This window comes from Caloenas nicobarica, chromosome 1, assembly GCF_036013445.1.
Source record: "Caloenas nicobarica isolate bCalNic1 chromosome 1, bCalNic1.hap1, whole genome shotgun sequence".
In the NCBI taxonomy this organism is placed as follows: Eukaryota; Metazoa; Chordata; class Aves; order Columbiformes; family Columbidae; genus Caloenas; species Caloenas nicobarica.
In genome coordinates, this window is record NC_088245.1 from 215157404 (window position 1) to 215171140 (window position 13737).

Below are 13737 nucleotides of genomic sequence, written 5' to 3' on the forward strand. Positions count from 1 at the left end.
CTCTTTGCTACATATTACTTGGTAAGCTGGATTTGCTAAAATTTTAAGCTGTAAAGTTCTGCTCATATTTCCCAAAAGCAACTACAAACTACATTGAACACTTGCAAGATAAGGTCTAGCACTTTGCTGGGAAAAACAATGATGCAAGGCTAATGCAGAGACATAACAGACATCTGCAAAATGAACCCTAATTTGCACTTTGCTGAGAAGAAAGGATTTATTGAGACAAAACAGTACCTGCAAGGCCATGAACAATGTCTACAGCTGAACAAAATAAAGGCCCATGTGGAATCAGCAAAAAAGATCCAATGAGAAGCAAGAAGACCGCAAAGTGAAATACTGCCGTTGGACTGCATCATGGTATGAATGGTGTGCAAAGATATGAAAGTTTGCAGTTTTCTATGTTTGGTGGGACCTCGGTGCAGGTACCCAGCTTGAGCCAGCCCTCCTGCTATTCTACTCCATTAAATTTTTTTTCCTGAGAATTTTGTTTCCTGAAAGTCTGCTCTGCATATGGGTATCAGGCCTTGCTTTCAACATAGACTCCAGAGCTATCAGGAGGGAATGCCTGAAAGTTCGCTTTTGCGAACGGTACAGGCCTCCCATGAAAGTCTGCCTTTGGAGCTTTAAAATACAGACTCTGGACCAAATGATTATCAGGGAGAGAAGAATCCTGAAAGTTTGCACCGTGACGGATACAGGCCTCGCCTGAGGGTTTGTCTGTGGAGCTCCAAGACACAGACTCCAGAGTGAATGGTTATCAGGGAGGGAAGGCACCTGAAGGTTTGCCTCATGAACCGGTACAGGCTCCTGAGAAAAGGTAAGAAGCGTTTGGCTTGGCGTATTTCCCCCATGCGGTAAATAACAGAGTTAACTTGCCACTGAACTCTTTCAAGTCACACTTCTCTTTAAGAAATCTAAACGTTCTGCAGTGAGCAGAACCCTAAATTACTCCCCTATGACATCACCTGATTCTTTGTATCGCTTGGCTAGGATTTCAAAGTTTCATCATCCTGCATCTCATCCACTTTACTGAGGCGCGGAAATGACTTTGCAACCTGTAAGATTGTAAAGCAGGTATGTTTATTTCAGCGCTGGACACACGGGGGAATGATTTCCACCTAAGACGTGTGCAAATTTCCAGTAGTTGTGAGCTTAGTTAAATGCTGCAAAGTGTTACACATTCATGAAAGTTCTAGGAACGCCTATACATATTCATAACCTGTCCCCGAGAAGGCGGTTCTTATTACAATGAGTTCCGGGAAATCATTTCCACAGTCTCCACCTTCGGCCCCTCCTGGTTGCGCCTGCGCAGTGACCGTGAACTGGGGTCGTCTTCTCTGTACACGTTCACCTCTGGCCTGGTGTGCTGAGTTGGCTGGGACTCAGACTGCTGAGTTGGTTAGAACTGGCGTATCTCCTGTGCTGTGCCCAAGTTTCGGTTATCTAATTCACCCAAGGATGCACCGAGGATGAACCCAAGATTTTGCCTCTCTGCAAGGCCTGTAAAGTCCTCAGCGAACTTTTGTTTTTCTTACAAGAAGTTACACAAAGCTAAGCAAAGCTAGGCAATTGTAATGTGGGTTAAGGGATCTAAGTGTTGTGGGTTAACGGTTTGCTCTCTAAGTGTTAGCTCCTTAAGTGTTAGTTCTCTAAGTATTAATTAGTTAAGTGTTAATTAGTTAATTACCTGTATCATTACCTCCCCTCAAGGGGCCTGGTGCCAGGTCACTCCAAAGCCTGGATCCCAGGTCTCTCGAAACCAACTCTCAGGCATTGAAGCTCATAGAAATCAACAATTGAATGGAGTGGTCCAGCAGCAGGGTTGGCTCGAGCTGGGTGCCTTCACAGAGCTGCCGAGCCCAGCATAGAATTCTCTGGGTAATTGCACCCTGACAGACTATTTACCTGCCTCTCATGTGATGATTCAATCCAATAGTAATATTTGAGTCTGGGGTCTTCTTGTTTCTCATTGGATTCTTTCACTGTCTTCAGGCAGACCCTTATCTTCTTTTGCTGCAGACTTTGTTGATAGTCTGTAGCTGCTTCATGCTGGCCTTGAAGCTGTTATTTGGCTCAAGTGGATCCTGTTTTGCTTTAGATGGTATAAATCAGACCTTATTGTGCAGGTTGACCTTTTGTAGCTGCTTTGTTTTGCTCAGGTAGACACAAGTTTGATGAATATGAGCAGAACTTTACAACATACAGTTGAAGATTTCAGCAAATATAGAATCATAGAATCCTTTTGGTTAGAAGAGACCATTACGGTCATGGAATCCAACCATAACCTAAAAGTAGCAGTAATCCATGTCCCTAAGAGTCTCATCTATATGTCTGTTAAACACCTCCAGGAATGGCAACTCCACCACTTCTCTGAACTCGCTCCAGCAACTCAAGGTCTTTCTTGTAGTCAGGGGCCCAAAACTGAACACAGGATTGGAGGTCGGGCCCCACCAGTGCCCAGTCCAGGGGGATGATCACTTCCCTAGTCCTGCTGGCCACACCATTCTTGATGCACCCCAGGATGCTGTTAGCCGTTTTGGCCACCTGGGCACACTGCTGGCTCATGTAGCTACTGCATGCTGGTTCATATAGATACTAGTTAACACGAAGCGGACAGTATATGAAAAATCACAACCTTATAATTCTAAGCAATTCATCCTATTTAAAATGTACTTATTTAATCTAAATGATTAACATGAAATTAAATTGGGCTCATCCAGTGATCTGCGTAAAACTCATGCACTGAGATGAAGACAGTTTAATGGGATAGAGGAGGAAAAGAATATACATGGAGGGTATCATTGTCGGGTGGCAAGCAAATACTACTCAGTGAAAAAGAAGCCAAGGGACATTGGGAACCAGGGCTATTCTTAGCTACGGGTGACCACTGTGCCCCTTGGTTCCTAACCCAAAGAACAGTTTATTGCGCAGGAGGTCTTAATCCTTTGGAATGGGGAGACCCTCTCACCATAACATGGTCAAAACTGAAACTTCATACTTAGCTGTACATAGACTTTTTTTGGTTCCTGTTAATATTTTTAGGAGGTTGTCCCATCCCAGCAGATGGGATGAGGGATGAGTTAACTCAGAACGTGACACACACCCTGCCTCACCAGGTGACATCAGGTGTGAGTTAACTCTGGGTATTTCTGCACGGTAATATGAAGTGAATGACAGACGATCGCTCCGGAGGTCAAATTCAGTTATGAATTTACTAAAAGCATGTGGTAGAATTAAAATTACAGTGATTAATGAGTTGGCAAAGCATGTTATAACATCACAAAACTTATTAATACATTGACAGCAAAGTCCTTCTAAAAATGGTGGATTGGCAACAATTTGTAACTATAATGCAAAACTTAACAAGATGTTAGCAGCAGAACTTACAATGATATTGTTTTTTATGTTCAAGAAAAAGGAAAAGAGAGAGAGAGAAGGAAAACTAAGATATCAGAGAGAGAGAGAGACAGAATCCCAGAATCCCAGAATGTCAGGGATTGGAAGGGACCTTGGAAGCTCATCCAGCCCAATCCCCCCGCCGGAGCAGGAACACCCAGATGAGGTTACACAGGAAGGTGTCCAGGCGGGTTGGAATGTCTGCAGAGAAGGAGACTCCACAACCTCCCTGGGCAGCCTGGGCCACTGTTCCGTCACCCTCACTGGGAAGAAGTTTCTTCTCAAATTTAAGTGGAACCTCTTGTGTTCCAGTTTGCACCCATTGCCCCTTGTCCTATCACTGGCTGTCACCCAGAAGAGCCTGACTCCATCCTCCTGACACTCCCCCTTTCCATATTGATCCCCAGGAGTGAGGTCACCCCTCAGTCTCCTCTTCTCCAGGTCAAGAGCCCCAGTTCCTCAGCCTTTCCTCACACGGGAGATGCTCCACTCCCTTCAGCGTCTTCGTGGCTGTGCTGGACTCTCTCCAGCAGTTCCCTGTCCTTCTGGAACTGAAGGGTTGAGAACCGGACACAATATTCCAGATGCGGACTCACCAGGGCAGAGCAGAGGGGCAGAAGAACCTCTCTGACCTACTGACCACTGCCCTTCTAATCTACCCCAGGATGCCATTTGCCTTCTTGGCCACAAGGGCCCAGTGCTGGCTCAAACAGTAAGATATCACCACTCCACAGGCTGATCAATCTCGCGACATCCTCTGGAGGGTGGGATGGATGCACTGAAGGTTTTGGTACACACCACCACCTCATGTCACTGTGAAGTCGTTTTACAACCCAGTTCATTTACATGTGGGATAGGAGAGGGCGGTTCTTTCCCCCGTTTGCTATTCATGGCAATTAGGAAGACTCTTGTGGAAATGGGCCTGGGGTCTTCAAACTAGGGGAAAGTTCACAGTACTGACCAGAAGTGAGTTGTCTGGCCCATCAGGGGTAGCTGTTGGTTCATGGTGTCTTCTGGTAATTGGTTGTCCAACAGATGGTTCATCTCTGTCATCCCAATTAGGCCCTGAGGCCTTCACAGCAGCACTGTTAATTGCCTATATATTACAAGGTGTCTGCCTCCAGAGCCATCTATCTTTTCCTCCCGAAGTAACAAAACCCAGATGTTTAAGGAATAACGTAGCCCTTTGTTCTGCTGAGGATGGGGGGAGCGCTTCAAGGTTGTCACAGATGTATAATGTAGTATTGCAGACGTTGCTTTGGGCGACCATTCTCTTTGCCCTTAACACCTCAGGAGACTCCCAGCTTGCCATCTCAGGTACTGGTATGATACAAGCGGAAACATAAAATGCTTTACCCATTTTTGGCCTTCCACAGATGTCACAACTAAAGATGATTGGGGATGGCATGGATGCAGCTGCACGTGGAGTAACCAAGTTGGGGCCTGGAATTGTACCTACGGGGTAAAAAATTGTGCAGCAATAAAAACAACGCTAATGGGAGGACCACATGAAACCCGGTTGACCACCTATCATGACAGCACCAAAGGAGGTAAAAAGAGTCCCTTTTCAAATGGTGCCTGTGCCCTACAAGGCCATTATTGGATTTGTGGGCAGTATGCCAATTTCGGGGGAGTCTGTTCAGGAGCGTCATCAGTTGAGCCTTTTGCCATCCTGCTGTGTTGTAGTGGCCTCTGGGCCTTTCAGCCTTTTGTGCATGTTGATAGTTTGTAGCTGCTTTGTTTTGCTAAAGTAGAAACAAGTTTGGTGAATGTGAGCATAACTTTACAAGACACAGTTTAAGATTCCAGCAAATTTAGCTACTAAGTAATGCAAAGTGGACAGTATACTAAAAATCACAAAATTTTAGAATTCTAAGTGATACATTCTAGTTAAAATGTATTTATTTAAGCTTAACATGTGATACAAATCTTCAATTGGGCTGATCCACTGATCTGTGTAAAACTCATGGGTTGAGATACAGGCGGTTTAATAGGATTGAAGAGGAAAGAAATAATGACAATGATGATGATGATGATGATGATGATGTAAGGATATACAAAACAAGCGATACACAACACTATCATTCACCAACCGCTGACCCATGTCCAGCCCGTCCCAGAGCCACAGTGCCCCTGGCCAGCTCCCCCCAGTTTCTATACTGAGCACAATGTCAGATGGTAAGGAATAGCCCTTTGGCCACTTTGGGGCTGCTGTCCTGGCTGTGCCCCCTCCCAGCTGGCAGGGCACCAGAACCTGAAAAGTCCTTGAGTGCTCAGCAGCAATTAAAACATCCATGTATTAGCAACATTGTTCTCATTGTCAATCCAAAACACGGCACTAAACCAGCTACTAGGAAGAAAATTAAATCTATCCTCCCGAAAAAAGAGGGCATGCCCCCACAGCCAACCACATAGCAGCCTCTGGCGCCACACTGGCCCCTCAGCACCAGATTCAGGGGGTGCTGGGCTGCGGAGGCGGCTGCAGGCTGGGGGTGCCGTGGGTGCGCTGGTGAGCCAGCATGATCTTCTCCTTTAAAAACCGCTTCTCGCAGACACCGCACTGGAAGGGCTTGGCCTCTGCCTGCCCCCCTGCTGGGGACGGACCCCGACTCTTCCGCTGGACACCCACTGGCACAAAGTGTGGGCCCTGATGCACCCGCTGGTGTCTCTTCAGGTGCTTCTTCTCCCTGAAGCTCTTGCCGCAGTCGGTGCAGGCAAAGGGCTTCTGTCCACTGTGTATGCGCTGGTGGATGATGAGTTTCCTCTTCTCCCTGAAGCTCTTGCCACAGTCAGTGCAGGTGAAGGGCTTCTCCCCAGTGTGGATGCGCTGGTGGAGGATGAAGCTCTTGTTATACCTGAAGCTCTCACCGCAGTCAGTGCAGGTGAATGGCTTCTCCCCGGTGTGGATGCGCTGGTGGATGATGAGTGTCTTCTTTTCCCTGAAGTACTTGCCACAGTCAGTGCAGATGAAGGGCTTCTCCCCAGTGTGGATGCGCTGGTGCCTCACCAAGTGGTGACTTTGGACAAATTTCTTACCGCAGTCAGTGCAGGCAAAGGGTTTCTCCCCAGTGTGGATGCGTCCATGGATGATGAGGGTCCTCTTTGCCCTAAAGCTCTTGCCACAGTCAGTACAGGTGAAGGGCTTCTCCCCAGTGTGGATGCGCTGGTGGATGATGAGGGTCTTCTTCTCCCTGAAGCTCTTGCCACAGTTGGAGCAGGTGAAGGGCTTCTCCTCAGTGTGGATGCGCTTGGGGATGATGAGGGTCGCCTTCTCTCTGAAGCTTTTGCCACACTCAGTGCAGGCAAAGGGCTTCTCCCCAGTGTGGATTCGCTGGTGGTCAATGAGTTTCTTCCTCTCCCTGAAGCCCTTGCCACAGTCGGTGCAGGTGAAGGGCCTCTCCCCGGTGTGGATGCGCTGGTGGATGATGAGGATCGACTTCTTTGTGAAGCTCTTGCTGCAGTCAACACAGGCAAAGGACTTCTCACCTTTGTGCACACGCTGGTGATTCAGCAGGTGCTGCCTGTATATGTAGCTCTTGCCACAGTCAGTGCAGTGGAAGGGACGCTCATGCATGTGGCTCTGCACATGGACATCTAGCGACATATGGTTTTTGAAGCTCCTGTCACACTTGGGGCACTTGAGATGCCTCTTCTCTAATGGCTGGGGGTCTGGAAGGGAGGAGGGACGGGGGAGCCCCAACTGGAGCCCCTGGCTCCCACCTGGTCGGCTGCAGACCGAGCCTGTCTGACACCTCGTGCCTGGGTTGGGCATCCACAGGAGCAGGGCGGTGGGTTCTGGCAGCCCCTCAGGAACCCTCTCGGTCTCCCTCTGCGTCCCAGGGCTGATGGCTGCTGGGGAGGAGAGACCACGGTCAGGGACAGGATGGTCAGCTGGGACCCCTCCCCATGGGGAGCAGCATGGGCACCCTGCCAGCCCCACACTCTTCCTGGTGCATGGGGCAACTGCAGCAAGAGGACGGTGCAACTTGAACCCCCCACGACACACAATACCCACCTGGCACAGGGCTCTGGTGCCTCTGCCGCTCCCTGGGGGGCTCTGGCACACACAGTGTCTCTTCCTGCTCTATCTTGCAGATGATCTGTGGTTTGTCGGTGGCCCAGCCTGTCCGGGGCACAGACAGAAGCCCCCTCTCCCGCACTGCCGGGACAGCAGCACCGGCCCCCGCACCCACAGCCCCAGCATCCCCCCCACCCCGCTCCTCTCTCCTGCCCCTGCCAGGCTGCGGCTTCAGCCCCCCCGTCCCTGCACCTGCAGCCCCTCTCACCTCCCCCTCGTCACCTCGGCCACTCTCCTGCAGACGGGACCCCTGGGAACAGCTCAAAGCTGCACCAGGGAGGTTTAGACTGGGCATGAGGAAGCATTACTGTACCGAGAGGGTGGTCAAACCCTGGAACAGGTTGCCTGGAGAGGCGGTCGATGCCCCAAGCCTGTCCCTGTTTGAGACAAGTTAGCACAATGCCCATAACAACCTGCTTCAATTTGTGGTCAGCGCTGTAGTCGTCGGGCTATTTGACTAGATGGATATTGAAGGTCCCTTCCAACTGAAATAGGCTGTTCCATCCCATCCCACCCCATCCTCTCCCCCAGGACCACTCTCCACAGGAGGCTGCCTGGCAGGGTAAAACCTGCAATTGCAACCGCTACGTCAGCGCTTCGGCACCCCGTTCAAGGGCTCCAGCTCAGTTAAAGAGGTGAATTCTGGCTCGACCCCAGCCCAACATCACCAGAGAGAGTCCTCACCCAGTGAGGCGACCATCTGGTAGTTCTCCAGCATCACCTGCCGGTAGAGCTGCCGCTGCCAGCCCGACAGCTTTGCCCACTCCTCAGGGGAGAAGTAGAGGGCCACGTCCTCAAACGTCACCGACATCTGCAGCAAGAAGCAACCCGGCTCAGAATGTCCCACTACACGTTTGCTAAACACCTCTGCCGAAATCCTGCTGCTGCCAGGCTGGGCCTTGCTGGTACCGGCGGCTCTGGCATCCTAAGGGCAGTGCCCGGAGAGTTCGGAGCGTGCCAAGAAAGGGAAGGGCAACGGCAGAGTGGCAGTCTTGCCACAGCCATGTGGCACAGCAGGGTCTCCGGGGGGCTTGCTCGGTATGTCCCTGGGCAGGGGGACACCCCACCAGCTGTGCTGGAAGAGGACAGGGCTGGCAGGCTTAGAGGCAGGTGTCCCCTGCTCATGCCAGATTAGGAACCCATGCTACAGCACGGGGACTGTGCCCTGTCCCCACCCATGCCACAGGCCAGATCACCCCCCAGGCCCGGGCACAGCACCGTGACACAAGGCCTGGCCCGAGGCCTGGCAGCAGGCACGCTCCTGCCTGCCCCTGCCCGTGCTGCGGCTCAGCGGGCAGGAACGGGAGCACCCTGCACCGCACCGGGTCTCAAACCACTGCTCTCCCGCACCGCCCCGCACCAACCGGACCCGCAACTCGGCCAGTCCGACGGGCCGGGGCCGTGCCTGACCCCACCTTGCCGCAGCAGCCTGGAGCCCGGCGCGTCGCTGCTCTCGGCGGGAGATGGAGCCCGTGCAGGTATTGATCCGGGAAGAGGGAGGCGGGATGCTCCGGATTCCACAGGAGATGCCTGGCCCGTCACCAGCACAGCCAGGAGAGATGGTCCCTGCCAAGCACAACGTTTTCATGAAGAAATCAGTGGCACATGTTCACTCCACTGCCCACAGCTGCCTTCCCTGCACCCCGAGCCTGCACAGCTACTGGGAAAAGGACCCACCCAAACAGCATCGCCAACTGACCCACTTGGCTCCCGCCAAAGGCGAGAAAGAGCCACGAAGAAGAAAGGGTTTGGAGGCCCCCGAGTGGCCGAACCTTCCTCCCCTGCCCCCCAGCGGCAGCAGGCAGATGTGCAGGGGTGTCCCGGGGCTCTGAGCAGCCGGCCCGGCCCCAGCCCAGCCCTTCCCAGCGCCGGTGCCGCCAGGGCCGGATCCAGGGGGGCCCGGGCGGGTGGGCCACGGAGCAGCGTGTCCGCGTTGCACGGGGGCCACGGGGCGAGGCGGGGAAAGGCCGGAGCGCCGGGGGGAGCCGGGCCCTAAGGGGAGTCCGGGGGGGGCCGGCAGGGCTGGGGGGCGGCCGGCGGAGGGGAGAGCACGGGAGAGGCCGTCGGGGCCGGGGTCCCCTCCCGGGGCCGCCCGGCGGGGGATGCCCGCGGCCGGGGAGCGCCGGGACCCCGCGGGGGGGCAGCGCCCATCCCCGTGCCGCGGGCCCGCCGCCCGCCGCCCCTACCTGCGCCGGGGCCGCGCCGCCAGCCCGGCACGGACAAAGGCGGCGCCGGGAGCCGCCGGCAGCGTCAGCCCGGGAGGGCCGCCCGCCGCCGCTGCAGCACGGGAGCTGGAGTCCTGCCGCTCCGCCCCGCCCCGCCCCGCTCCGCTCGGCTCGGGGGGGCGGGCACCGGGGAGCACCGCTGTGGCCTGGTGGCCCCTGGCCCTGCCCCGCAGCCCTGGCCCCGCGGGGCCCCTGGCAGGGAGTCCCGGCACCGGGGGCACCGGCACACGGCGGGACGCGCGGGGGGTCGGGCAGGGTTGCTCTTGGCAAACATTCCTTCGCCTTTTCTAGTCGGCCGTGTCCCATCTCCCCCTCGGAGGTCAGAGTCATCACTGTGTGTCCCATCAGCGTGAAAGCCACAACCCCAGTGGCAGCACCAGCCAGGCGGCCAAGTGTTGATTCACATAATGTGTCTGCTCCTGCCTGCACCCTTTCCTCTGACTGGGAAAAACAGAGGAACAGATAATTTGAGCACCCATCCCTTTGAACCGCACCCCTAGAGTTTCACAACCTTGCTTGGTTCTGCCCAGGTTCCACCTTGCTGTGACATTTGTGCCCACATGAAAAAGCAATAGTGGATAATGGCCCAAGTTCCTAACAAGTTGTGGCATCCCAGACCTCATCACCTGGAAGGCAGAAAACGTCACATAATTCCCTGTTGGACCGACAAACAGGTGTCTCGGTGCCCCTCAGCAGAGGGGCCCCATGAAAAGCCATCATCATTTCCTTTTGTGATTTCTAGCGTGTACTGCCGGTGCAGTTCATCCACCAGATAAAAATGAAAACATAGATTGATGATTCAGAGACAAAGCTGGAGAGCAGCGGATTTCAAGCAATATACAGTTTACAGTGCTTTGAGAAAACAACTACAATTGAAAGAAATGCAAAGTCTCCTGACAAGCCTACTAAAAACCAGAGAATGCAAGACAGTATAGGAGATTATAAATCTAATGACTAAAAGTATACAATATATTACACTAATTAAGACCTCTACGTTTGTCCCAGGTATCTATATAGTTGTAGAAAAACAAGTCTCACCAAAGAATCACAGTCTTTGCTATTTAGGCCCTCACTACCTATGGGATTTATAAAATGGAATGCAAACTTCTCCCTCTGAATTCGTCAGTAACCTCAAAGGATGCAAACAATCCTGTTTGCTACTCTGTAAGACTGGAACCTCATTTTCATCAGGGTTGTGGGTACTATCGTGACAGTCACAGAAATAACTGCAGTTGAATATGGAGATACTTGACGCCGTCACAAACTAACCGGCCAGGTAAGACTGCAGAGGGAGTGCAATGGCATTTGCCAAGACCCTGCTACAGCTTTCCCAGTGGCACCGTGCTGCCAGCCGAGCAGCTCCCAGCCTTCCAGCCTTCTGCTAGAAATGGGCAATGTTTTGCAGCCCTGTCAATGCAAGTTCTGAAAAAGTGCTGCCTGCAAGATAGGCAGTTTTTACTCTATAACATGCATTTCTTGTCTAATCCTGTGAAGAACTGGTTCCCAAGAAGGACACTTACAATAAAAACATAAACAAATCACAACCCCCCTCCCTGTTTTGCTGCTTTAGCAGCGAGCCGTGAGGTTTTTTCTTCTCGCTGCAGTTTAGATACAGGCAAGGCCATGCAGGTGATGTGATGGCTAGTACCAAACTGGGGGGAGCTGTTGACACTCTGGAGGATGCAGAGAAAGATCTGGGGGTTCTGGTCAACAGCAAGTTGAACATGAGCCAACAGTGTCCCTGGCAGCCAGTGTCACGGCCCCAAGCCTGACGGTGTTTAAGAAGAGACTGGACAACGTCCTCAGACACATGGTGTGACCTGTGTGGTTGTCATATACAGGAACAGGAGGTTGACTCGATGATCCTTGTGGGTCCCTTCCCACTCAGGACATTCTGTGGTTCTAAGTGGGAGCTGCTGGGCCCTGGCAGCCTCCTCTATTGCAATGAGCTGGCCAAGTTTAACTTGCAGCCTAACACAGGCCTGAAGTTTATGTTCATGACACAGCGAATTAACTAATTAACACTTAACTAATTAATACTTAGAGAACTAACACTTAAGGAGCTAACACTTAGAGAGCAAACCCTTAACCCACAACACTTAGATCCCTTAACCCACATTACAATTGCCTATCTTTGCTTGGCTTTGTGTAACTTCTTGTAAGAGAAACAAAAGTTCACTGATGACTTTACAGGCATTGCAGAGAGACAAAATCTTGGGTGCATCCTTGGCGCATCCTTGGGTGAATTAGATAACTGAAACTTGGGCACAGCACAGGAGATACGCCAGTTCTAACCAACTCAGCAGTCTGAGTCCCAGCCAACTCAGCACACCAGGCCAGAGGTGAACGTGTACAGAGAAGACGACCCCAGTTCACGGTCACTGCGCAGGCGCAACCAGGAGGGGCCAAAGGTGGAGACTGTGGAAATAATTTCCCGGAACTCACTGTAATAAGAACCGCCTTCTCGGGGACAGGTTATCGATATGTATAGGCGTTCCTAGAACTTTCATGAATATGTAACACTGTACAGCATTTAACTAAGCTCACAGCTACTGAAAATTTGCACATGTTTTAGGTGGAAATTATTCCTCCGTGTGTCCAGTGCTGTAAATACATACCTTCTTTACAATCTCAAGGATTGTAAGGTCATTTCTGTGCCTCATTCAACTTGTACAGCACAGGCCTTGGCTTTTGATGTCTCTTTTCATTGTTTTTTGGGGGTTTTTTTGGTTGGTTTTTTTGGTTTGGTTGTTGTTTTTTTTTTTTTTTCAATTTCATTCCTTCTATTATGCATATGCAATTAATTGAGAAATAGTCATTCCCACAGTCCCATCCACTCTCCACAACCTCTCAAGGGTGTCAACAAGCAACACATTAAACATCAACCCACTATCTTCACCCCCTTATCCAAATCAGTCCACACTCTGGCTGCCCTCCAATACAACCTCTCCCAATTTCACACCCCTCACAGCATTTAGTTTTCCTTTTCATATTTCCAACTAGTACGTAAGTTCCAAGCAAAGCAGAGATTAACAGCTTACATTCTTTTACGATCTCAAATTATTATGTAAAAAGTAGAACAAGCTAACATACAGTACTGGACTTCACCTCATTTTTCCAAACTTCTGCAGAGCAACACCAACTGCAATACAGAACCCAAAATCCCATATTCAGGCCACTTCTCCCCTCAAATTTACTCTAATGTGTAAGGATGCATCCTTAGGGGGAGCAAGATGGTACTTTAGTATAGGAACCAGTTCCCATTTTGTAATTATCTCCCAAAATGAATTTCTTTTTGTACCAAATATTAATATGCATACTAAAATACTGATCTCAGATAAGCAAACCAAACACCAAGTTCAAATATGCAAACGGATCACAATTACACTTGTTCAAGACAACATCTCAAGTTTAGCACTGCACCTCTTTTTTTTGTCTCTTCTAGTTCTTCACAGGAGTATATAGCTCCCCTGTTAGCATGTGAGCAGCCACTGCAGCTTGTGCCGGTGAGAAGCTGTTGTTTAAGAGCAGATTGTAAGTAATTTGCTTGGGTTCTTTCTTGTTCTAACTGTCACTTTAAATCCTCTACTTGTCCCTGCAAGGACTGAACAAGGGCTTGCAAGGACTGTATAGTTCGAGGTTGAGCACTGCGTTGTCACTCCCTGGCTTCTACAGCTGCCACCAGATTGGCACCCAACACGGCATATATGATGGCTTTCCCTTTTCCAGACTGGAGTCTAGCATTTCTATGCAGGATGCTAATTCAGTCAGTAACACTTAGCAAGTTATGCCAATCATCTTGTGCCCAATTTATACCGGGTGCTGATGGTCGTGCTTTACATTTGTCTAAAAAGTTATAGAGCCCATCCCTGCCTGCAGGGATGGTATCACTGTCACGCATATTTAATTCTGGGAAATCTCTCTTCACAGGGTCTTTGAGCATTATTGCTTTAAAAGAATAAATTCGGCAGAGGCTAAACCCTCTCATGTTCCAGCTTGACCTCAGTATAATACTGGGGGCTGGGAGGGGCTGGG

The 13737-nt window shown here is 51.0% G+C and overlaps 2 protein-coding genes across 2 annotated transcripts in view; one reads left to right on the top strand and one right to left on the bottom strand.

Annotated features, from left to right (window-relative positions):
- Positions 1-13737, top strand: part of LOC135988953 (zinc finger protein 850-like) — a 63703-nt gene that overhangs the window by 14215 nt on the left and 35751 nt on the right.
- On the bottom strand, positions 5327-8288 carry LOC135988830 (gastrula zinc finger protein XlCGF26.1-like). Its single transcript, XM_065635095.1, has 3 exons — positions 8162-8288; positions 7415-7522; positions 5327-7248 (listed from the first exon to the last, which is right to left on the bottom strand). Exons 1-3 carry the CDS (start codon positions 8286-8288, stop codon positions 5852-5854), a joined length of 1632 nt encoding a protein of 543 aa, XP_065491167.1. The 3' UTR covers positions 5327-5851.

What these genes read in the sequence shown, in the direction of transcription:
- LOC135988830 (XM_065635095.1), bottom strand. Translation starts at nt 8,288, where the DNA reads ATGTCGGTGACGTTTGAGGACGTGGCCCTCTACTTCTCCCCTGAGGAG. An exon ending in CCAGATGGTCGCCTCACTGG is followed by an intron (nt 7,523 to 8,161) that starts GTGAGGACTCTC and finishes TGCCCCGGACAG; the next exon opens with GCTGGGCCACCGACAAACCA. An exon ending in GCACCAGAGCCCTGTGCCAG is followed by an intron (nt 7,249 to 7,414) that starts GTGGGTATTGTG and finishes CCTCCCCAGCAG; the next exon opens with CCATCAGCCCTGGGACGCAG.